Raw genomic sequence first — 27,103 nt, forward strand, 5'->3', positions numbered from 1 at the left:
CACGTGAAATGCCAGCAGGATACTGTTTATCTGTATGTGACTTGCATAAAATATTGCCAAAAGCTATTTGCACTTTCTAAGGTCTCTTTTTCTTTGCTTCTACGAGTTAGAGTGAAATTAAACTGACAAGAGAAACTATTTTATTGAGTGACATACTCATGAATGGGATTCATTATTAACCGATTGCTTAAACCTAGCTCTCCGCATGGCTGCAAACTGGCTCGTCTCTACTTAAAACCTTGAGCCCCCACTGTTACACTCTCATGCTCTCAAATTTCAACTCCATCCCCCCATCCAGTGCTAGTGGAGTCCCTGCTCTCAGAACACAGACAGGGCAGTATGCAGATAGGCAAGCTGTATGTAACATGGCTGCAGTCACAGCTGGCAATACTTCCTTACTTCTGCTGCTGTTTTACATTTCCTCATTATGTGCGACAGAGCTGCATATTGAAGAAGAAATTCTGCCTGAATCTTCCTTGCAAAAACCGAGCATCCTAATTGTCATCCTAGCGAGGAACGCTGCACACACACTGCCTTATTTTCTGGATTGCATCGACAAACTGGATTATCCCCAAAACAGAATCGCTATCTGGTAAGAAAGCATCACAGTCAAATACTCAAACACATAATCATGATTAGTTCTAAGTCCAAGGTTATGCTACAACCTATTGATAGGTGTCATTAAAACGTCAGGGAATTAATTATACCATCGACCAACATCAGTTAACCTGTGTTATATATTCATACTGCGTTCAGCATAAACAGTATCTTAATCCTGATGTTTACAGTTATATGTCAACCTTGGTGTAGTTTATATTTTAAGAACAGCCATTTAGGTGCTTATTGGTATCCCGATTTTGACCCATTTTAATTTGCAATGAGCCCGTTAGGTTAGTTTTGGTTGTTTGACCAAGAACAAAAATGCACTTGATACTCATTGGAAATTTGTTGTCTATCAAACAGCTAAAGTAGAGAAAATGTGTTGTGTTGAGCTTTGTGTTATATACCATTGCATTTGTTAATGCTGGTTTATTAGATAGATTGAGAAGTGACACATCTGCATAATGCCATCCCTCTTAAAGGTAAGCCACACTAGATTGTGCTGCTGATACCACAGTTCTTACATGTCTGATGATATTTGACATTTGTGGTATTTGTAAATTGGATTCTTACGTTTAATTTAAAATAAAAAAGCACATTAACTACACTTCTAATCTTAACTGACTGGCCAGGAATAAGATACTATTTTAAATTGGGAACATTTGCTCTGTACCACCACCATGGTATGCAATGTAACAATGAGTTGCTTTATAGAATTTGATGACTGAAACAAATTATATATTTAACAGTTATTTATATAGTGTGTACATATAACATCACTTTTGTAGAGAATTTTAGTCACTCACATCAGTTGCTGCCCCAGTGGAGCTTGCAATCTGTTCCCTACCAAACATACATAGTAGGGTTAATTTTGTCAGAAGCCTTTAACCTATCAGTATGTGTTTGGAGTGTGGGAGGATACTGGAGCACCTGGAGGATTAGGTAGCAGTCTAGTAATGGGATACATATTTTATATTACTATTTCTGTTTACAAATATGTAAGCAGTAATACAAAGGTAGACCCACATTAATGGAATAGACTTTCTTTTTATTACAAAATGCTGCAATAGGACTCTTCAGTAATTCCCATCGTAACCTTGTGCAGACTCCAAGCTGTACAAACATTGCATAGTCATGTTTGAAATTCTCTTTATTGGTTTTAAAGAAGAGAAAACAACAACAATAAGGATATTGAACATATAAACGATTTCATAAATTAAGGTATCACAATATAAATGATAACATCAGTTTAACTTATCAGAGTAAAAATTGGTTAGATATATTAGTCAAAACAGGCATCCTATGTGCATAACGATGAACAATAACTATATTATAATGGAATGTATAGGAATAATGAGCATCCATAAATGAGAAAAATAAAATAAAAAGATCCAATAGAATAATATGGGATAAGGGGATATTAACAGGGGATATTGAAGGAATGGTAATTTTTTACGCCAGGGTAGCATCAGTTTATGTCAATGAGGGTGAGACCCCCAGTTAAAGGACAAATACATATATGGGGAGGGGGAGAGTGGAGGACCTCCACAACAGGGAAAAAAAGCATGTTTACCAAAGATCAGACATTACTAGTGGTCAACAATCGTAAGGACAGGACTTGTGTAGTCTCAACTGCCTAAGAAGATACCACGTGGTAAATTCAAACAGTTTGAAAATATTCTGTTGAAGGGGCTGTTAATGAGTCAGGGCCTCATTTAGAGTCGGACGCCAAGTCCATTTTAGTCGCAAGGACCAAAAAAAAACCACTATCACGCATGTGCAGCAAGCACCATATCCACCTGCATCTTGGACACAATTAACTTTTGCGACAGCTTGCGGCCTGCTACGAGAAAAAGGGTGGAACGCGGAATTGTGAAGGTGTGACTCCGTAAGTAATCCTAGACACAACATAAATCAAAAAAGGGCTAAAATTGTGCGGCAGGAATTAGGTGGAGCAAGTAGTTAGCTAGCAGCATGAAATGCTCGCAGCTTGGTAGGGTATTACGAGTGGGATGCAACTGGGGTTGCTTGTTACTTTGAATACCCTACCAAGCTGCGGCACACTCCCACTGATACACTTCTTAGATGGACTTTGCGTCCGACTCTAAATGAGGCCCTCAATATATAATGCCCACTTTTATTAAACCATAACTTTTCTTTTTCAATATCAGGAAGTGTAGCTTTCTGTCTAAATAAATAATATCTAATATTGCTGTCTGAATTTCTCCCAAGGTTGGAGGAACATGGTCATGTTTAATGCAAATCGTGCTTTCATCTGACATGGCCATTCAGTTGACATACATCTAACATGTCTACTGTACAGCCATTCGTTTTTTTGTGCATTGCAGTCAGAGCTATATGTTGCTGCTTTGTCTAGCTATAACATGAATGCATATAGTAGTGTTATGTATTTTAGTAATTTGCATTATTTATCATCCTTCTTATTTACCTCTATGGTAGTGCTAGCATTATATGCAAATTAATAGGGACATATTTATCTAGACACTTAAGACACCGTCAACAAGACAAATTCTAATGGGCAGATTCAATTAGTCGCAAGGTTCCCTAGGATGTTTGGGGTAAAAATCTTCACTCATTTCTATTTCATGCTAATTTCACAGCGCTGTACAGAGAACTCATTTACATCAGTCCCTGCCCCATTAGAGCTTACAATCTAAATCCCCTAATTTACACACAGACAGACCGAGAGAGACTAAGGGTAATTTAATAGCAGCCAATTAACCTACCAGTATGTTTTTAGAGTGTGGGAGGAAACCGGAGCACCCGGAGGAAACCCACACAAACACGGGGAGAACATACAAACTCCTCACAGATAAGGCCCTGGTCGGGAATTGAACTCATGACTCCAGTGCTGTAAGGCAGAAGTGCTAACCACTAAGCCACCGTGCAGCCCCAATAATATGTAAGGATGACAGCTTCACTTCAATAATGGTTTCTCAATTCAAAATTCATCTTATTTATGAGAAGATATCGACTTTTACTTCTTAAGTTTGCCATATTCTAATGAGATAGTTTATGTAATTAATTTTGTATTAAATAAGTCTGTATACACAAAGTATATGTCACAGGTAATACTGTAATTCATTGACTTACTGCTCAAATGGACAGGCAGCGTTTCATTGAAGCAGCTGTATATGAATGATGCAATGTACTGTGCCCACTTGCACTACCTACCACCATAGTACATGGGGGTAAATTACCATGGGGTAGAACAGTGACAATTAATGTGTTTTTTGCCATTTTCAAGCCACTTTTGGCCTAATGCAGTTATGGTCAAGCTCCAAAGTCCAATAAAATTTCCAATTTGCTTAGGTGGTTTTGTGCAGATATCTCACCGTTAGCATGATGCACAACAAGGGGCAAAAGTTAGGTCAAAACATTGCCTCTTTACCCATTTGGACTCCCCCCTTCATTGAATTGATCATTTCCTGGTTTCCTCTAATAATCTGTTTGACCCTCATTAAGGTTATTATGGTTGACTGGACATTTCTATTTATAGAATTTGTAACTTCACAAAGATTTTTTGTACCATACTGTTGACTGTTTGCCAATATTGGGTAATCATGGCTCAATTCCACCATACATCAATCAACCACAACATTACAACCACTGACAAGTGAAGTAAATAACATTGATTAACTTGTTAAAATAGCACCTGTCAAGGGGTGGGATATATTAGGCAGCAAGTGAACAGTCAGTTCTTGAACTTGATGTTTTGGAAGCAGGAAAAATGAGTAAGTGTAAGGATTTGAGCATCTTTGACAAGGGCCAAATTGGGATGGCTAGATGCCTGGGTCAGAGCATCTCCAAAAGGACAGGTTTTATTAAGTGTTCCCACTATGCTATGCTTAGTACATACCAAAAATTATCTAAGGAAAGACAAGTATAACCCGTTAACAGGGTCATGGATGCCCAAAGCTCATTAATGCACATGGGGAATGAAGGCTAGTCTGTCTTGTCCATGCCCACAGAAGAGCTATTGTAGCACATATTGCTGAAAAAAGTTAATGCTGGCTATAATAGAAAGGGGTCAGAACACATCGTATTGCAGCTTGCTGTGTAGCCGCAGACTGGTCAGAGAGCCCATACTGTCCACTGTCCACCGCCAAAAGCGCCTACAATGGGCACATGAGCGTCAGAATGTTCAATGTATTGACTTGGCCTCCAAATTCCTCAGATCTCAATCCAATTTTGCATCTCTGGGATGTGCTGAAAAACCAAGTCAGAGCAATTGAGGCCCCACCTTGCAACTTACAGGACTTAAAGGATCTGCTGCTAATGTCTTGGTGCCAAATACCACAAGACACCTTCAGAAGGCTTGTAAAGTCCATGCCTCGACGGCTCAGAGCTGTTTTTGCGGCACAACATTGTCTCCATTCCAAGCCCCAAAATATTGGGGCGTGGACCAAAATATATCATCCCGGATCATTTTGTAAAGGTTTGATAATTTATGTTTAGAGGCTGAGGAGGAGGTGCACCTGTGCCTCAAATGGGTTCTCTCCGGGGAATGTTGTAATCTGCCCAAACTATGTAAGAAGTTTCTAATTTGTAGGTATTCCCACAACACCAGGTAGAGCATATACTCTTACTTCCCACCAGCTGTTCCACGCAAAAGGTATCCTCCCTTGTTCAAGCCTCCAGGGATCTTGGAAGGAGCTGTTAGGTATGTGAGTGAAGGGAGATAATTGTGAGGATATGTCTTTGCGGGATTAAGAGCATCTCCAACCATCTAGTGTGGGTACTGTTATGAGATGTAAAATTCCAGTGATGTTTTTGGAGTAAAGGCAGGATGTTTAATGGTGTTTGAATATAAATATTCTCCACCCCTGTCCACTGTTTTGCCTCGTCAGATCTGGCCCTATCTAAGATCCTGCCAATCATTGCTGTTCTATAGTATCCCAGAAAGAGAGGTAATTGTAATCCACCTTTGTATCTATTGCTGTGGAAGACATTGTGGTTATACTGAAGACCTTTACCCCCCCTCCCCAGACCAGCCTTTTACTTCTGAGAAAAAGAACATGGTGACCTTAATCGTGACTGAATGGAGAATATACAGAATCTTAATATCATTTTTACTATATTCTCCAGACCCAGGAAATACTTCAGTAATCTATTCTTTTAGGTCCTTCCAGGTAAAGTGGGGAAAGTAGTTGGATCTATATAATTGTGCAATGTCAGAGGTTAGGGTGGCGCTCAAGTTACGGATCTGAGTAGGTTGCCATGAGAAGGGAAAGATGGACTGGAGACCTTTGGATACACCTACTGAAATGTTCATGTTCAAGGCAGATTTAGAGTAGTTAATCCTTAAATTGGACAATTCTCCATATTTCTTGAATTCTTTCATCAGAATTATAACAGTCATTATAGCTAGCAGGTCATCAGTGAAAAGCACCAACTAGCTCCTTTGTACCAATCCTCAGGCCTCCGGTGTTTGGGTTCAAATGAATAGTCCTAGCTAATGCCTCCACGAAGAGCATGAAGGTCAGCGGGGACAATGGACAACCATGTTGGGTGCTATAAAATATATTTACTGATTGAGAAAGGCTACCATTAATCCTGATCCTGCTGGAAGGGTAACGATCTAGAGCTAAGATTGTGTTCAAAGAGGAAGGACTCAATCCTTTGTGCTTCAGAAACCCAGTCCAGAAATGCCAATTTACTTGGTCAAAGGCTTTTTCTACACCAGTAGATTGCAAAAGAGTCTGAACCTTATGTTCTGAAATGTGGTCGATAAGGTCTATAACCTTCATAGTATTGTAGCTTCCCTCCCTTCCAGGCACAAACCCACTTAGTCTGGTAGGGGTAGTGTGACTGGACCACTTATAAATAACTTATGGTATAAATTTATTTAGAGGAAATAGCGCAGGGCGCTTATTTACATAATTGCCAATGCACTTATTTTTCATATTGTGTATATTTTTATATTTCTGAGACCAGGTAAGATAAGTGTAAATATTGTTAGCTTTGCATTGCAGGTAAATCTATGTTTTGGTGAAAAGGCTACATCCTGATTCTAAAAATAGCTCAGACCTCGAGGGGGCTGGCTTACCCAGTGAGGCTGTGTTCAAATGTGTATAAAAACAGCACTGTTTTGTATTAAAAGTTGTTCTTCTGATCTCATCTGACCTTAGCACTGGTACCTCCAATCAGTGTGACTGCAAATAAACATCATTTGCTTCAAAGACCTGCTTGTAAATATCTTATATGTTGAAAATCCTGTGACCTACAGTTTAGACCCAAAATTTAATCTGCTTTCGGCTGTTTCTGAGGTTTGGACCCAGCTTTTCCGATACCACCGCTCTACCTGTTACCCTGCAGCTATGTTATAGGCCAGGGGGATCCGTCCACAGCAACTCTGATCCATAGTAAGAGGTCAGGAGTACCAGCCCAGGTACACCAGTAACGGGGTACACTCGCAGAGTCAGTTACCTAGAAGAAACCTGGTACTGGATGCTGGTAAGGAGTCCAGTGGTGGCAGCATTTATATACCCCTCCTACTGTGGCAAGAGGGTGCATTTGGGATAACGTAAGGGAACGGTGGCAAAGTAAGCCCAGCTGATTCCCAGCAGCAACAGACAGGGCATAGGTGGTCCATCCTGTCACAGGTAGCTTTAGATTATTCACTAAAAGCTGTGTGAAAACTTTGACATCCACATTTTACAAGGAGATCAGCCTGTAAATGGAGCACAGGGATGGGTCCCTCGCCACCTTAGGGAGCACTGTAATGTGTCTCTCTAAGGATTGTCTAGAAAAATATAATTGTTCAGAGACATCACTGAACACTTTTAGGAGGAGAGGGATTTTTTTTTCCTAAAAACTTCGTAGTAAGAAATAGAGAATCTGTTGTGGCCAGGAACCAGTGGGAGATTTAATAGCTTCCTTTATCTCCTGAATGGTAAAGGCTTGTTCTAATAACCTGTTACAATTCAGGTTTACCTTAGTCAGTATTTACGCCGGCCTTCCTAGGGCGTGGAGTCTAACGGCCCTCCTTCACCAAGAACCACCGCAAGGCAGGATGAGTTTTGCTGCCGGAGAATCGCAGGTCGCGGCCTCCAGGTTAGCCTACTGAGGCAGAAATAGGACAGCCGGGTGCAAGTAACCAAAGCACACTAACCGTGAGATCCAGGAGATGGTAGCCTGGAAAGGAAGCCGGGTCGGTACACAGGAATCAGTCCAATACGCAATGCCAGGGATGAGACCAGAGAGTAGCCAGGAACACAGCCGTGTCGGTACACAGGAATCAGTCCAATACGCAGTGCCAGGGATGAGACCAGAGAATAGCCAGGAACACAGCCGGGTCGGTACACAGGAATCAGTCCAATACGCAGTGCCAGGGATGAGACAGAGAGTAGCCAGGAACACAGGCGTGTCGGTACACAGGAATCTGGAATAACGCAGGGGAACACAGGAGACAGGAACACAGGAGAGAGAGCCAGAAGCAGGAAACACGTTGCTCTGACATAGATAGTGTGTCAGAGCAGTGCTGAAGTAGGATTTGAATTCCCCGCCCACGAGTCACATGATCGCCGCCGGGACCTACCCGAAAGTGCGGCGGTACGGGACTGAGGTAAGAGCCGTGACATAACCGCTGAGCGTAAACTGAAAATCTGGGGAACTGTACTGTGTGAAAGAGTCAGCTATTTTATCTTGCTTAGATTGGAGGTCTTTATAAGGGCTTTGTAAGAATAACTTGATGTCAAATATTTGTGGTAAGTTTTGGCAAAATCTCTTTCTAAGTGGAGGGAAACCCCTTCTCCTTCCTAATAATTTGAATGAATGTAAGGGATCTCTTGGCTCTAAGGGCCTTCATCCTTTCAGGCTTGTTTCCCCATTGGTAGTATATGTTCATATAGTTACACATGGTGTATTTATCTTTACTGTTTTGGTGGCTTTTTTTTTTAAGAAACTGAATACATTTTCCCTTTTCCTCGCACTTGTTTGCTTCCCATAGAGTCATGTTAGAGACTTCTCCACTGTTGTTTAAGGAAATGTATTCATCCAGAGTCCACTGAAGTTGTGACTTACAGTGGACATCTTGCAATAGGAGTTCTTTTAAATGTCATGTCCATTCCTGTTTTGGTGGGTGGGCTCAGTTACAGAAATTGAGATATAAATCTGAGTGTAATCAGACCATGTTATTTGACCATTACAAGCATTGGACAAGAGGTAGAGGTGTCTTTCAGCACCAAAAAATAGTCAATTCTGGTACATAGTGAAAGTATGTGTGAGAAGAAAGTGTAATCCTGCTCTCCTGGATGAAGTAGCCTCTAGACGTCTGCCAGCTAGTGGTCATGAAGGACAAATCTTACCTGTTGGGCATCACACTGTGAGGCTCTGGAATTCACCAGGTGATTAGTCGACATGGGAGTCAGTTGAGCTTTCCTTCCATTTCCAAAATGCTCTTCGTGGTGTGGCTGGATCTGATCCATTACACAAGCTAGGTATAACGACTCACCCTAGTTTGGGGCATAAAGGTTCACAAATGTATGATTTTCCCCTTCTCCAGAAAGTCCCTCACTTCCCCTAGGGCAGGGGTAGGAAACTCCCGGCACGCGTGCCAGACGTGGCACTTGGACCACTTCTTTCTGGCACTCCGGAGGGCTGCAGCTGCCTTACTAAAGCAACCAAAGATAGTCGAAATGCAACAGCTCCATTTTGATAATCTTCAGCTGTTTTAATGAATCGGTTCCATGGTTCCCTTGTGGAACGAATGATGTGTGGATGTGCGTGCGGAGTCTCCAGAGAGAAAGTATGAGGCATAATATAAACTTGAAGCACAACTTTGTGGCACAATATAAAATGGGGGCACATCTATGCTGCATAACATGAATGTTTATTTGTTGGTCTTTTTACTATTAACATTACCATGATATCAGCATGATAAAATAAGAAATACATATACATGCACACATACAACTGGCACTCCTGGGCTTGAAAAAAAAAATTCTGGCACACTGATAGAAAAAGGTTGCCAAGCCCTGCCCTAGGGGGATGGTTACCAATCAGAACAGTTGAAGAAGTTTTCAAAATGAAGTGGCCATCTTCTTTGATTTACATTACGGATTATCATTCTAGAAAGCTACAGGAAACTGTCAGGTACTTAAGGCGGGGACTGCAGATTTATAAAGTGTGTCTCTTGAATAAATGCCACATCCATCTTCTCAGTGGACAAGGAGTGGAGGAGTTTGGAATGCTTCTAAAATATTTAAAACCCTAACTTTAATAGAAGTTATAGTTAACTGATAGCTACATGATAGTCACTAAATGTTAAGTGGTCTCAGATATTCATCACTTGTGTTATAAGCTTTCCTTCTCCGACCTTCTCTTTGATCCCGAGTACCTGAAGGGAAAGAGGGGGAAGGTGGAGAAGAAAAATGGGAAAATCTGCTATATTCATTGTACACAGCAGAAAATCATTATGTACATTAAATGCACCTTTATACTTTTTATTCATAGTAAAATTTTGCCCCTTCAAGTTACAATTTTGCTGTGTAAATCTAGGTGCAACATTGTAAACCTAGATATATGGGCAAATATACAGTGGTGCACACAATTTAAAAAAAAGAGAAAACTGGTTCACCATCCATAAATCCCCATTTTCTCACTGTTCTGTCACTCTCTCTTCCTACTATGCCTCCCCGCTCTCACTCCATACCCATACTCTCCCCCCGCCACACCTCTCTCGTTCCTCCCTGCCCTCCCCCGCGCGCTGCTCATCTTGCTAACCTTATCCCCATCTCTCCCCTCTCCTCTCCCCCTTTCTCCTGTGCCCTCTGGAATGCCAGATCCGTCCGCAACAAGCTGACTGCTGTCCACGACCTCTTTCTATCCAGCTCCTTTAACCTTTTTGCTGAAACCTGGCTCTCCGACTCTGACACTGCCTCCCCCGCTGCCCTCTCCTATGGTGGCCTCTCCTTCACCCACTCCGCCAGGCCTGGTGCCCGCCCAGGCGGTGGAGTGGGCCTCCTCCTTTCCTCCACCTGTACTTTTCATGTCATTCCCCCTGAACCCTCCCTCTCCTTCTCCTCCTTCGAAGCCTACTCCATCCGCCTCTTCTACCCCATCCACCTCCGCGTCACTGTCATCTACCGCCCCCCTGGCCCCACCTCCCTCTTCCTTGACAACTTTGCTGCCTGGCTTCCTCACCACCTCTCCTCCGACCTCCCCTCAATCATTCTCGGTGACTTTAATTTCCCCATCGACAACCCCACCGACCCTGCTTCCAGCAAACTGCTCACCCTCTCTTCCTCCCTTGGTCTCACCCAATGGACCTCCTTCTCTACCCACTGCCTTGGTCACTCTCTTGATCTTGTCTTCTCCTACCTTTGTAATCTCTGTGACTTCTCCATCTCTCCCTTTCCTCTATCTGACCACCATCTCCTCTCCTTCTCCCTCTCCTCTTCTCCTGCTCCCCTCCCCCTGCCCAAACCTACTCTGTCCATACGCAACCTCGACGCTCTCGGACCTGTCTCTCTGTCCTCCTCTCTCGATACCCTCCTTTCTCCCCTTTCCTCCCAGGCCTGCCCCAACCAGGCAGTCTCCCTCTACAATCAAACCCTCACCTCCGCTCTGGATGCAGTCGCCCCTGCCCACTCTGTCCACCTCCGCTGCTCCAAACCCCAACCCTGGCACTCCAAATTTACCCGCTTCCTCCAAAAATGCTCCCGTACCGCCGAACGTCACTGGAGAAAATCTCGCTCCCTGGCTGACTTCCTCCACTTTAAATTCATCCTTTCACCCTACAGCTCTGCCCTCTCTCTCGCCAAACAATCTTTCTTTAAATCCCTCATCTTTTCCCAGTCCTCTAACCCCCGCCGCCTCTTCGCCACCTTCAGCACTCTCCTGGCCCCCTCCCCTCCCCCCACCCCCTCCTCCCTGACTGCCTCCGACTTCGCCTCCTTTTTCTCCTCTAAAATTGAGGCCATCCGACTTGAAATCTCCACCTCCACTCTCTCTTCTACCCCTCCCAGTCTTCCGTCATCCCCCTAAACACCTTCCCCTCCACTCCTTCAGCCCCACCACGGGCGAGGAAGTCCACTCTCTCATTTCTTCCTCCCCCCCCTACTACCTGTCCCCTGGATCCTATCCCCTCCCACCTTCTTCGCTCCCTTTCCCCCACCACCTGCTCCCACCTCGCTCACCTCTTTAATCTCTCCCTCTCCTCCGGCATCTTCCCCTCCTCCTTCAAACATGCTCTCATATCCCCCATTCTTAAGAAGCCTAATCTCGACCCCACTTCTCTCTCGAACTATCGCCCCATATCTCTTCTCCCCTTTGCCTCCAAAATTCTCGAGAGACTCGTCTGCAGCCGTCTCACCTCCTACCTTTCTGAACACTCCCTCCTTGATCCTCTCCAGTCTGGTTTTCGCCCCCTTCGCTCCACTGAAACTGCCCTGGCTAAAGTGTCACCACCACTGAGTCTCTCTCCCCCCTGTCCACCCTTCCAGTCGGGGTCCCCCAGGGCTCTGTTCTGGGCCCCTACTCTTCTCTCTATACACCTCCTCCCTGGGTGATCTCATCAGCTCCTTCGGCTTCAACTACCACCTTTACGCTGACGACACTCAACTATACCTCTCCTCTCCTGATATCTCTCCCTCCCTCCTCTCTAGGGTGTCCGCCTGCCTCTCTGCCATCTCCTCCTGGATGTCCTCTCGATCCCTCAAACTCAACCTCGCCAAAACCGAGCTGATTGTTTTCCCTCCCCCCCATACCTTATCCCCTGTTGACCTCTCCATCACTGTCGACAACTCCTTTATCTCCTCTGTCCCCCAACTTTGCTGCCTTGGTGTCACCCTCGACTCCTCTCTCTCCTTTGGCCCCATATCCTCTCTCTTGCTAAATCCTGCCGCTTCCAGCTGCGTAACATCGCTCGCATCCGGCCCTTTCTCTCCCAAGATGCCACTAAGTGCCTTATTCACTCTCTGATCATCTCCCGCTTGGACTACTGCAACCTCCTCCTTACTGGCCTCACCCTCTCTCATCTCGCTCCCCTTCGATCTGTACTTAACGCAGCCGCTAGGCTTATCTTCCTTTCTCGCCGCTCCTCTTCTGTCTCCCCCCTCTACCATTCCCTCCACTGGCTCCCCTTCCCCTACAGAACTCTGTTCAAGTTCCTCACTCTTACATACAAGGCCCTCGCCAACTCCACTGCACCCTACATCTCCTCCCTCCTCTCTACTCATGCTCCATCCCGTCCTCTTCGATCTGCCAATGACCATCGCCTATCTTCCCCCCCATCACCTCCTCCCACGCGCGTATCCAAAACTTTGCCCGCGCTGCCCCCCTCCACTGGAACAAGCTCCCTCCCTCCATCAGGACTTCCCCTAACCTGTCCAGTTTCAAACGGGCTTTAAAAACCCACCTTTTTCTTAAAGCCTTCCAGTCTCCCACTTAACTACCTACCTTATCCTCTGCCTCTCCCCCTTCTTTCCCCTTCCCTGCCTCCGTCCCTCTACTCTCCCTCTCTCCCCTGTGTTTCTCCGTCTGTCCGCCCCTCCCCTTAGATTGTACGCTCCTCTGAGCAGGGCCATCTCTCCTCCTGTTTCCACCACTTCTAACTCCGCTCTCCAGCTACTTTGCCCTCCTCCTCGAGGGCCCTCCTCCCCCCTCTGGGGATCTCCCTGTCTTCCGCGCCCTCCTTTTTGGCCCGTCATTTGCGGATACTCCCCCCGCCCTCACTAGCTGTGCATTGAGCTTACTGAGTTACTGTGCTTCATGTTTACTGTACTGTGCTGTCTCACCTTGTATTGTAATTCGTTTTTGTCCCTGTACGGCGCCACGGACACCTTGTGGCGCCCTATAAATAAAAGTTAATAATAATAATAATAATAATAAATGACTCATCCTGTGTTCTTTTTCATTGTTTAATGTCATTTTTACCAGTGATATCTTGCTGTAATTTTTTAGGAATTGAGTAAATATTCACGTTCTACCTTGCTGTCGTTCTTCAGATATATTCAACATAAAACTTTGAATTTTCAACATGTGTGTTGCGCGTGGTGAAAATGTGGTTTGCAGATGTCCAGATTCTGTGCCTTAAAACATTTTAAATGACCAAAGAGGGACAATTAAGATTTGTATAAAACAATGCTCTTTTGATCACTTTCAAAGATGAGAATGTGCCTCAGCACCATATTGTGTACAAATTAACGCCAGTCAAACCTTAATATACACAGCTCAAAATGCCCCCAAAATTCATGATGTGGATGCTATTCGACATAATTTTGTAACAAACAAATACTTTTTGAAGCCAGTTTGAGTTTGTACATGCAGGTTTATACAACAGTCCCTAATGCTGGAAACACACATGAAGATTTCATCAGCCACTTTGTTTTTGACCAAATTGTCAGACAAAAGTACAGTGAGTGTTACCATCCTAAAAAAATCTAAATATGATCATATTGTATTCAGCAGGATAGGAAAACAGGTAATTAGTAAGAACACGTATATGACCAGTTTCCATTGCAATCTAGGATGAATCATTGCAGAGAGATTTGAGCAGTTTTCAAAAAACAAAAAACATGCTATAAACTATACACTAAATTATCCAAAATGATATACCAAAGCAAGTAAATTTACAGTTATGTGAAGGAGAATAATTACCACATTTCTCTAGAGAAACTGCAAAAACTTCTTATTGGTTTCCATTCCCACACTATCCTCTAATTAATGCAAGTAAGATAAATCCATATATAGAGCTGCATTTGACCAAATGCAGCTACAAGATGCAATTTTTCTACAAAAGGAGCACCTATTATTTGTCCAAATTATAATTTATTTATGCCACTAGTGGGATTCAGAAATTACTAAAACTAAGGATTATAATTTAACCTTAATGCAAAAACAAGCCTTGAATGAATTGGAGAGCATCCATGCAATTGTGACTAAACCATTGGATACAGTCAGTATTGTGGTTGTTATGGATAATGACCCGTATCAAAGAATGTGTAAACTTATTGTGAAGCATGGTATACAGAATTACAGCAACCACCTGGGAAAAGATTTAAAAAGTGAACTGATTGCTAGGGTTGAAAATGTATTTCAAAAAGTGTTATTTCAAGTGATATTAAGGATTTTCTGCAAATTCCAAATAAGGTTTTTGTTTGTCATGCATTGCCTAAACTTCAGAAATCAGTCATCAGCTGCCTGAAGAAGAGTGTAGACATATATAGCAAAAACACTTACAGCACCATGTTACTTATACTACCTGCATATACAAGTAAAGCATCACACTTGTTAAATGAAACTACTACACTGGCACCTGGAATGCTCATGGTCAGCTTGAACGTAGAGAGACTCTATTCATAAATTCCTCACAGTAATGGTCTTGCGGTTGTTAGATATTTTTGATGGAAGAAGATGGAAATTTGACTGAAAACAGTTTGTTTATTTTACAAATGTAGGCGTTTGTTTTAACTGGCAACCAATTTGTTATTTTATTTTTGATAATGTACCATATTATGCAAATCTAGACATAGGGTAGTGAGTGCACCATCTCTTTTGGATATCTTTGCCAAATATGTGAGTTGAGCTGATACATTGTTGATATTTTTCTGATTTGGCAAAACACAGAATATAATTAACAACTTTTTACATTTTTGGGACACAACCATTTGTATAGGGGATGATAAGAGGTTGGAGTCCTCGCTCTACACCAAACCAACAGCATCAACATCTTGCATGCACAAGCTGACACCTCATGGAGTTAATTAAAGGTACCCAGTTGGGCAATATCTGAAGGTGTATTGAAACTGCTCTACTGAGGAGGATTTTGAAAAGGAGGCTGACAATTACAGTTATGTTTATTAGCGATTAAAAGAGAAAACCTCTTTGTAGAGCTTTCCATTTTTGTACAAAAAAAATTTAAGGAGTCTATTTATTAAGATACAGGGGTGACAATCGCTATGCAACGCTGCTAATCATAATTTATGCCACAGTCATTCTACTTACAGAAAACTGCTGTTTTCTACGTTTTAATAGCTGATCGAACTTTAATAAGTAGACCCCTAAGAATGATATAGACTGTTGTAGATATAGATATAGACCTTGTTATAGACTAATGATATACACCTTGTTATAGACTGATTATTACATACAGCCCACAATGCAGTAGTTTAAAATATATTCTACTAAAGTTTTGGTACTCGCTCCCTAAGGATGGAGTTTTATAACAAAACTACCCTGAAAGTCCACAGATAACCACAACTTACCCACAACATAAAAGGGAAATATAGGTGATATATTTATGAGTAATGCAAATTCATTTTACATTGTGAAGGACTAACTCTTATGAATGGTAAATTGATCAAAATGCAACACCCTAAGGGGGAGATTCAGCACAGAGTGTCTCTGCAAGTGTCCATAGAGACACATTGCGCCGATGTTATGGCAGGAAACTCCGCTCACTTGTCTTTGCACCCCATAGATGTGAGCATAAGAATGTGCGGATATTCCTACTGTAGTGACTGACAATGTGCACAGCTGGAAATCACTGTGAATGTAATTTTACTACATTTTTGGTATCTGATTTTTTTTTCTATTTATAGTTATTACTATAATGGATATTAGAATGACTTCATCTGGACAGACAGCAACTCTTTATAGTGTTTACTTGCCTCATTTACATACGTATCTGAACAGATTGAAATGACCAGGTAGCTCTGATTACAATGTGTGTACAGTTTGGCTGCACCTATAGGTACACAAAGACAGACAGGTGGATATGAATCCAATAAAGGGATTGTCCTTTCAAAATAAATAGCATTATTAGGTATTTTACTAATTGGTGTCATTGGAAGTAGACCAGAGGCTGTAGACTAGTTTAAAGCTACATTACCTGACCCCTCCCCTCTCCCTGTTGGAGTCCCTGAGGGCTCTGTTCTCGGCCATCTACTCTTTTCGCTCTACACCTCCTCCCTTGGTGCTCTCATCTCCTCCTTCGGTCTTCAGTATCACCTCTATGCTGACGACATCCAACTGTACATCTCCTCTCCCGATCTTTCCTCCACCCTCCTCTCTCGTGTATCCGACTGCCTCTCTGCCATCTGCTCCTGGATGTCCTCGTGCTTTCTCAAAATTAACATCTCTAAAACTGAACTCATTGTCTTTCCTCCCGCCAGGCTCCCCTCCCACTTTGACCTCTCTATCACTGCCAACAACACCACTATCTCCTCTGTCACCCAACTTCGCTGCCTGGGCGTTACCTTCGACTCCTCCCTCTCTTTTGCCCCCCACATTCAATCCCTTGCCCATGCCTGTTGCTTCCTACTTCGCAACATTGCCCGCATCCGACCCTTCCTCTCTCAGGATGCCACCAAAACTATCATCCACGCACTCATTATCTCCCGCCTCAACTACTGTAACCTCCTCCTTACTAGCCTCCCTCACTCCCACCTTGCCCCCCTCCGCTCTATTCTCAATGCGGCAGCTAGACTAATCTTACTCTCTCGCCGCTCTTTCTCCGCTTCCCCTCTCTGCCTTGCCCTCCACTGGCTCCCCATCCCCTTCAGAATCCTGTTCAAACTCCTGACCACCACGTACAAGGCCCTCTCCCAGTCTTCTGCCCCCTATATCTCTAACTTCCTCTCCATTCACATTCCTGCCCGCTCCCTGTGCTCGGCAAATGACCGTCGCCTCTCCTCCACCCTGGTCACCTCATCCCACTCCAGAATCCAGGACTTCTCCCGTGCAGCCCCCCTTCACTGAAACGACCTCCCCCGCTCCATCCATCTCTCTCCCAATCTAAGCTCCTTCAAACAGGCACTCAAAACCCACCTGTTCCTTAAAGCCTACCAATCTTCCACCTAACCCGTCCTACCTGCCCCTCTTCTCTCCCTTACACGTCAACTGGCTCCCTTTGTGCTTGAGTTTTGTTCACCCTCCCTTAGGATGTAAGCTCATTTGAGCAGGGCCCTCTTCCCTCCTGTCTCCATACCTGTTCTTCTGCTCCGTCTGTACTGCATCAGCCTGCCTGGAGCCTCTGAAGTTTGGTATTTATTGTTTACTGTTTAGTTATGTCTCACCCTGTATAGTCTACTGTTTGTACTGTGTACGGCGCTGCGGAACTCTTGTAGCGCCTGACAAATAAAGGATAATAATAATAATTACCAAATAGAAAATATTTTCCTAAGGTGCCTCCCCCCAACCATCGTCCATTTATCTCGAACCCCCAGCCTCAAACCAGGTAAATATGCATTATGAAGTTTACAGGACAATTGTTATGAAAATATCATTTTTAATGTTTTGATTCAATTGAAAAAAATAAAGTAAAACAGGTAAACATTAACATTGAATACATATACGTGAAATATACATTCTCCTGGTTAGTCCATTTTCATGCACATGTCAGGTTACTGCAGATTGTTACTGTTGCCAAAGGAAAGGCTTGGGGTGATCTCATATGGTGCACACTGCAGCATTTGAACGATGCTTATTTCCAGGAAGAAAAGGGACACATTAATTTTTCTCCAATAGGGACATATTAACATGAAGGGGAAACGCTCTATCCATCATATGACAACTCTTCAGCTCTCAAACATTGCATGCAGATACTTTCCACAGATGACCATACATAGGGAGAAGAATCAGAATGGATCACTAAATGGAAACAAAACTTAGCATGTTTTTCAAGCAAAGTATAATGTTCAACTCTATTTAATTGTATAGACATATTCTAAAATATTTTTTTGTAGAGCTGATCAGTTCTTAAGTGTAACTGGCATTATACAAAAGTGTTCTCTCCTTTTGGAGTGGCTTGCTTACATAGATTGTGAGAGACAACCAGAAAAATATAACATTCTACTCCATGCGATGTAGTAAAATATTACACACTTCTTTGGGCTAGATTTACTAAGCTGTGGGTTTGAAAAAGTGGAGATGTTGCCTATAGCAACCAATCAGATTTTAGCTGTTATTTTGTAGAAGGTCCTAAATAAACGAAAGCTAGAATCTGACTGGTTGCTATAGGCAACATCCCCACTTTTTCAAACCCGCAGCTTAGTAAACCTAGCCCTTTATGTAGTTTTATTTGGAAAAATGTTATCAGCTGTATAATGATAGTACTTTGCCCTGTTAAAAAAAAAAAAAACCACTGAAAATAAATATTGCCCTAATAAAATGAATATAATGTGCCCAAAATCTGTCACACACAACATTTTACCTACTACACTCCCTTCCACTGATAATCATTAACCTCGTTTTAGCAGGATTTATAACATACAGCACAAATGTGAACATATCTCTATGGTGTCCACATGTGCTTTATGGTATTTTTACTGTAACTGTGAGTAACCTCTTATTCTTTGTTAGATTTTTGAGATTAGTCTGTACTATCGATGTGTGTATTTAATTTCTTTTAGACCTTTATTTACAAAGCCCATTCTTATAGTTAACAACCACTACATCCATTTTCACTCACCTGAGAAAATATGTATTCCATCTTGCACCACTTTTCTTTTCTGCCACTGCTGTGTGGCAATGTTTCCTAGATGTGCAATGAACTGTCATGTGTTTGTGTCATTGCTCTTTCGCTTAGCATCCAGCCAGGTCGCTGCAGTCTTTGTTTGAAAGTGTTTGAAAATGATATTGTGACCTGTGAGGTGGTCAAAATTGACTGCAAATGACTTGAAATTAGTGTTATTGAATGTAATAATAATGTAGGCATAAAAAGAGCAAAATTATATGTTTTTAGCAAAAGAAAATAAGGATTTTAGAAAGAAAATAGGGATCCAAACCCAAAGCACGAAGTTAATCCAGATCCAAAACCAAAACCAGAACACGGGGGTCAGTGAACATCTCTAGTTTTATCCACAAAACTCTAGGGGGTATATTTACTAAACTGCGGATTTGAAAAAATGGAAATGTTGCCTAAAGCAACCAATCAGATTCTAGCTGTCATTTTGTATAATGTACTATATAAAGGATACCTAGAATCTGATTGGTTGCTATAGGCAACATCTCCACCTTTTCAAACCTGCAGTTTAGTAAATATACCCCAAGATGTTACTCATAGCACCAGACAGACTAAAAGAAGGAGACATAAAGGAGTATAAATCACAATCCAATATTAAGGCCCAGGTAAGAACCATATAGACAATGAGAAAGAAAAGCAGAGTTTGGTTGGCTGGCAAATTTTAGAGAGAGATCTTTCAGCATCAGAAGAAAGCTAAATTCAAATCCAAGTTTAATGTAACAAATATTAGTGGTGTTTATAATTGGCACATCTATCATTTATAATGTATGGGTACAGCACAATTGAAACATATAACCTCACAGGCAACCCAAGTACACACTCGTTTAGATGTCCATATGACAAATGAGGTGTCTCATCCTTTCATTACAACTATTGGTTCCTGATTTCTCTTTTTTGTAGTCTTAAATTGGTGATTCCTGAGTAGGAAGTTGAAGAGTTGCTAGAGTTTAACAAGAATACACGATATGTTATATTACTACAATTAAGGTTGATGTGCAGCCCTTTTGAAGGTAAGAGGGCTGTACATGCGACTTATGAAGTGTATCAGGTTGCCCATGACAGACCTAGTCATGTAATCTTACTTAGTATTGAAATGACCACTTCATTTCTTTTCAGGGCTTGTTCACACATCTGCTGTTAATGCATTTTTCAGCCGCTAATTAGTATGTAAAAACCACATTAAAAATCAGATGAATGTTTTTTTATAGGTTCGTTTCCATCATGACGTTCTAATATTTTGATGCTGTGTTTAACATTTTAGAACAAAACATTTGTGCACACAACCAGTACAAATGAATCTATTGTTAAAAAAAATGGCTATGCATCCAAAGTAGGGATGTGCACCGGCGACTTTTGAGGTCTCGTGTTTTGTGTTTTGGATCCGGATTTTCGTTATTTTTGAGGTTCGGATTTGTCTCGCAAAACACTTGACGAAAGGTCTCGGTTCGGATTTAAGGTATTGGATTCGGATTTTTTTTGAAAAAAACATAAAAAGTTTAAAAATCAAGTTTTTGGGCTTATTTTCACTCCTAGGCTATTATTAACCTCAATAACATTCAATAACAAGCATTTCCACTAATTTACAGTGTATTCTGAACACCTCACAATATAGTTATTAGTCCAAAACATTGCAACAAGGTATCTTTCTGGACTGCGTAGAGGAGTGGGTCACCACAATATATTATAAACCCTGAACTTTTATGATTCGCACCAATAATTGTACCTGGACTGCGTAGAGGAGTGGGTCACCACAATATATATTAAAAACCCTGAACTTTTATGATTCGCACCAATAATTGTACCTGGACTGCGTAGAGGAGTGGGTCACCACAATATCTTAAAAACCCTGAACTTTTATGATTCGCACCAATAATTGTACCTGGACTGCGTAGAGGAGTGGGTCACCACAATATATTAAAAACCCTGAACTTTTATGATTCGCACCAATAATTGTACCTGGACTGCGTAGAGGAGTGGGTCACCACAATATCTTAAAAACCCTGAACTTTTATGATTCGCACCAATAAATGTACCTGGACTGCGTAGAGGAGTGGGTCACCACAATATATATAATAAGAAAACCATCAACTTGTATGATTCGCACCAATAAATGTACCTGGACTGCGTAGAGGAGTGGGTCACCACAATATATATTAAAAACACTGAACTTTTATGAATCACACCAATAAATGTACCTGGACTGCGTAGAGGAGTGGGTCACCACAATATATTAAAAACCCTGAACTTGTATGATTCGCACCAATAATTGTACCTGGATTGCGTAGAGGAGTGGGTCACCACAATATCTTAAAAACCCTGAACTTTTATGATTCGCACCAATAATTGTACCTGGACTGCGTAGAGGAGTGGGTCACCACAATATCTTAAAAACCCTGAACTTTTATGATTCGCACCAATAATTGTACCTGGACTGCGTAGAGGAGTGGGTCACCACAATATCTTAAAAACCCTGAACTTTTATGATTCGCACCAATAATTGTACCTGGACTGCGTAGAGGAGTGGGTCACCACAATATATATTAAAAACCCTGAACTTTTATGATTCGCACCAATAATTGTACCTGGACTGCGTAGAGGAGTGGGTCACCACAATATCTTAAAAACCCTGAACTTTTATGATTCGCACCAATAATTGTACCTGGACTGCGTAGAGGAGTGGGTCACCACAATATATTAAAAACCCTGAACTTTTATGATTCGCACCAATAATTGTACCTGGACTGCGTAGAGGAGTGGGTCACCACAATATCTTAAAAACCCTGAACTTTTATGATTCGCACCAATAATTGTACCTGGACTGCGTAGAGGAGTGGGTCACCACAATATCTTAAAAACCCTGAACTTTTATGATTCGCACCAATAATTGTACCTGGACTGCGTAGAGGAGTGGGTCACCACAATATCTTAAAAACCCTGAACTTTTATGATTCGCACCAATAATTGTACCTGGACTGCGTAGAGGAGTGGGTCACCACAATATCTTAAAAACCCTGAACTTTTATGATTCGCACCAATAATTGTACCTGGACTGCGTAGAGGAGTGGGTCACCACAATATATATTAAAAACCCTGAACTTTTATGATTCGCACCAATAATTGTACCTGGACTGCGTAGAGGAGTGGGTCACCACAATATCTTAAAAACCCTGAACTTTTATGATTCGCACCAATAATTGTACCTGGACTGCGTAGAGGAGTGGGTCACCACAATATCTTAAAAACCCTGAACTTTTATGATTCGCACCAATAATTGTACCTGGACTGCGTAGAGGAGTGGGCACTGGGCACCACAATAAAATATATAAAAAACCTTCAACAGATCTGCATTACACTACACATACGGCTGCTCCTCCATCCTCTCCATCATATACATGTTGGAGTTTTAGCGTGTGACAACCTCTTGTTTTTGATAATGTCAGTGCATTTTGAATATTTTTCAATTTGCCCCACACCACTGAATGTACTTTATTTATGATACGCAATACGCATCTATCTATCTTGACTGCGTAGTGTGGTGGCCCCGGTACACAATTTGGTACCGAGGCCACAATATAATTAAAAAACCCTCCACGTGTCTGAATTCCACCAAACAAGTATCTGGACTGCATAGTGGGGTGGCCCCGGTACCCAATTTGATACCGGGGCCACAATACCTCCTCCAAACATGGTACAGACAATTCGTCATTGAGAGACCCCAGACAGACAGGGTCGAAGTGTTATTGTTTGACTTTGTAAACCCAAAAAAATGTCCCTGTTGCACATAGTCGTGCAATGAAGACTGACTTTTTCATTTAAAGGCACGATCTTTAAAGTGTAGTGTTTGTAAGTCTAAGTCATATTATACTTTTGGTAAAATTGGTTTATTTTGTTCCTCTTTATGGTAATTAATTAGTAATAGAATTAAAGTAGGAAATAGAATTAAAGTATGAAATAGAATTAAAGTAGGAAATAGAGTGGTATAGAGTTGTAGTGTGGTATAGATAGAGTGGTCCACACAATATAATAATAAAACCCTCAACTGGTCTGAATTCCACCAAACAAGTATCTTGACTGCGTAGTGTGGTGGCCCCGGTACACAATTTGGTACCGAGGCCACAATATAATTAAAAAACCCTCCACGTGTCTGAATTCCACCAAACAAGTATCTGGACTGCATAGTGGGGTGGCCCCGGTACCCAATTTGATACCGGGGCCACAATACCTCCTCCAAACATGGTACAGACAATTCCTCATTGAGAGACCCCAGACAGACAGGGTCGAAGTGTTATTGTTTGACTTTGTAAACCCAAAAAAATGTCCCTGTTGCACATAGTCGTGCAATGAAGACTGACTTTTTCATTTAAAGGCACGATCTTTAAAGTGTAGTGTTTGTAAGTCTAAGTCATATTATACTTTTGGTAAAATTGGTTTATTTTGTTCCTCTTTATGGTAATTAATTAGTAATAGAATTAAAGTAGGAAATAGAATTAAAGTATGAAATAGAATCAAAGTAGGAAATAGAGTGGTATAGAGTTGTAGTGTGGTATAGATAGAGTGGTCCACACAATATAATAATAAAACCCTCAACTGGTCTGAATTCCACCAAACAAGTATCTGGACTGCGTAGTGGGGTGGCCCCGGTACACAATTTGGTACCGAGGCCACAATATAATTAAAAAATTGGGCATCAACTGTCACCGTTGTTTAATATCTGATACACCTAAATATGGACTGCACAGTGGAGTGGCCCCGGTAGTAAATTTGGTGCCGGGGCCACAATACCTCCTCCAACTTCCAAGTGTAGTGTTTATAAAGACACACAGCGTCGAAGTGTTATTATTAGTTGACTTTCTTAACCCTAAAATTGTCCCTGTTGCAAATATTCGTGCAATGGACAGTTACTTTTCTATTGAAAGACTCAAGCTTTCAAGTGTAGTGTTTATAAAATATAAACAACAATACAGTAGTTTTAGAGCACGTCAATACCTCTTGTTTTAAATTATGACACGGCATTTTACTTTTGGTTTAATTTCTTGAATTTTTTAACATTTGGTTTTACTTTTTGAACATGGCAAACGACTGTTGCTTGGTCATATAATGCAAAAAAAAAAGTTCCAAGATGGAATTGTCCTTGGGCCCTCACACCCACCCTTATGTTGTTGAAATAGGACATGCACACTTTAACAAACCAATCATTTCAGCGACAGGGCCTACCAAACAACTTTGGCTGAAATGATTGGTTTGTTTGGGCCCCCACACCAAAAAAGCTATTCATCTCTCCCTGTACAGACTAAACAGGCTCTACTGAGGCAAGATGTCGTCCTCATCCTCAACCTCTGATTCCTCTCCCCCTACAGTGTGTACTTCCTCCTCATCACACATTATCAATTCGTCCCCGCTGGACTCCACAACCACAGGTCCCTCTGTAGTATCTGGAGGGCAGTGCTGTACTTCATTGAGGAATTGATTATTCATTTTTATAAACATCATTTTTTCAACGTTGTGAGGAAGCAACCTCCTTCGCCGCTCACTGACCAGGTTCCCCGCTGCACTAAAAACTCTTTCCGAGTACACACTGGAGGGGGGACAACTCAGGTAAAATAGAGCCAGTTTGTACAGGGGCTTCCAAACTGCCTTTTTTTCCTGCCAGTAACAATATGGACTGTCTGACATGTCTACTTGGATGGTGTCAGCAAAGTAATCATCCACAATTTTTTCTATTGTGACAGCATCCAATGCAGCGAGAGTAGACATGTCTGCAATGGTTGGCAGGTCCTTCAGTCCGGACCAGATGTTATCAGCATCCCCGCCAGTGCCTCTTTTGGGAAAACTGAGCTTTTTCCTCGCAGCCATAGATGTGGAAGAAAATGAGGGTGGAGCTGTTGGCATGTCACGGTCCTCTTCAGAGGACAATCTCCTGACCAGCAGGTCTTTGCACCGCTGTAGACTTGTGTCCGCCGGAAACAGAGACACAACATACGCTTTAAACCGAGGATCGAGCACGGTGGCCAGAATGTATTCCTCTGACTTTAAAAGAGTGACCACCCTCGGATCCTGGCAAAGCGTACGAAGGGCTACATCCACAAGAGCTACATGCTTGGTGTAATCGCAATGGCTTACCAGCTCCTCCCTCACTTTCTCCAGCTGCTTCTGCAACAGCCTGATCAGGGGAATGACCTGACTCAAGCTGGCAGTGTCGGAACTGACTTCTCGTGTGGCAAGTTCAAATGGCTGCAGAACCTTGCACAACACGGAAATCAGTCTCCACTGCGCTTGACTGAGGCGCATCCCCACTCCTTTGCCTATGTCGTAGGTGGCTGTGTAGGCCTGAATGGCCTTTTGCTGCTCCTCCATCCTCTGCAGCATATAGAGGGTGGAGTTCCAGCGCGTCACAACCTCTTGTTTGAGGTGATGGCAGGGCAGGTTCATGCTTTTTTGATGTGCCTCTAGTCTGCGGTAGGCACTGGCTGAATGCCGAAAGTGTCCAGCAATTTTGCGCGCCACCGCAAGCATCTCCTGCACACCCCTGTCACTCTTGAGGTAATGCTGCACCACCAAATTAATGGTGTGGGCAAAACATGGGACGTGCTGGAAATTGCCCATATTTAATGCCCGCACAATGTTACTGGCATTGTCTGACACCACAAATCCCCATGAGAGTCTAAGTGGGGTATGCCACTGGGAGATAATTTCCCTCATTTTCTCTAATATGTTGTCAGCGTTGTGCCTCTTATTAAAGCCTGTAATGCACAATGTTGCCTGCCTTTGCATGAGCAACCATTTTGTAGATGCTGCTACTGATGCAGCTGTTGCTGTTGCTGCGGAAGGGGATGCATCTACCCAGTGGGCTGTCACAGTCATATAGTCCTTCGTTTGCCCAGAACCACTTGTCCACATGTCCGTGGTTAAGTGGATAGTGGGTACAACCGCATTTTTTAGAGCACTGAGGACACTTGATCGTACTTCTCTGTACATTTTTGGTATCGCCTGCCTAGTGAAGTGGAATCTCGAGGGGATTTGGTACCGGGGACACAATACCTCCATCAACCCTCTAAATCCCACTCCACTGATGGCGGACACCGGGCGCACGTCTAACACCAACATTGCAGTTACAGCCGCAGTTATACACTTTGCAATAGGGTGACTACTATCGTATTTGGTGGTCATGGCAAACGACTGTTGGACGGTCAATTGTTTTGTGAAAGACTTAGCGGTCTTACGACTTCCCCTCTGGGAAGATGACCGACTAACAGCAGCAACAGCAGCAGTGGCAGTAGTAGGCGTACCGCTGCAGGATTCCTCGGATGAATCCCGTATTGAGGAGGACTCAGTCTGGCTGCTGACTTGGGCTGCAGGACTGAATCTGATGGAGATTGTGGAGGAAGTTGACGAGGAGGGTGTTGCTGGTGTGTATCCAACTGGACCACGGGATTTAGGTGTCCCTGTACCGATGAGGGTCCTAGCCCCAGTTCCTGAACTAACCACTGAACTATGAAGGTTATTCAGGTGACGTATAAGGGAGGATGTTCCTAGGTGGGCAAGATCCTTACCCCTGCTTATTTGAGCTTTACATAAGCTACATATTGCCATACATTGGTTGTCTGGATTTGGATAAAAATAACTCCAGACCGAAGAGGTGCATTTTTTGGTCTTCTGACCAGGCATGACGATGGGCTTTTTCATCCCATGGACATCAGCTGTTTCCCCCCCTGGTGCCTCATTTACAATAACCACATCACCATCCTCATCATCAAGTTCCTCCACAGCGCCAGCTACATCATCAATAGCCTCCTCCCGAGCCACCTCTTCCCGTACAGTGATGGGAAGGTCAGGCTTGACAACCACCAACACCCTTGGACTCGCCTTGGGGATTTGTGATAATTTCTCTTTAGAAGGCAGAGTTGTTTGCTGTTTTGTTGCTGACAGCATAACTCTCTTCAATTTTTTTGTAGGGGGGGGAGGAGGAGGAGGGCTAAGATCCGTGGGTGAAGCTGAACCACTAGTCATGAACAC

The 27,103-nt window shown here is 42.6% G+C and overlaps 1 protein-coding gene across 1 annotated transcript in view; it reads left to right on the forward strand.

Moving 5' to 3' along the window:
• Positions 1-255: 255 nt before the first annotated feature.
• Positions 256-27,103, forward strand: part of COLGALT2 (collagen beta(1-O)galactosyltransferase 2) — a 109,531-nt gene continuing 82,683 nt past the window's right edge. Inside the window, exon 1 of the mRNA XM_075182669.1 lies at positions 256-592. Coding sequence (XP_075038770.1) covers positions 264-592 — 329 coding nt within the window. The 5' untranslated portion in view covers positions 256-263. The remainder of the gene's footprint in view (positions 593-27,103) is intronic.

The sequence above is a fragment of the Mixophyes fleayi genome, chromosome 8 (assembly GCF_038048845.1).
Source record: "Mixophyes fleayi isolate aMixFle1 chromosome 8, aMixFle1.hap1, whole genome shotgun sequence".
Lineage (NCBI taxonomy): Eukaryota > Metazoa > Chordata > Amphibia > Anura > Limnodynastidae > Mixophyes > Mixophyes fleayi.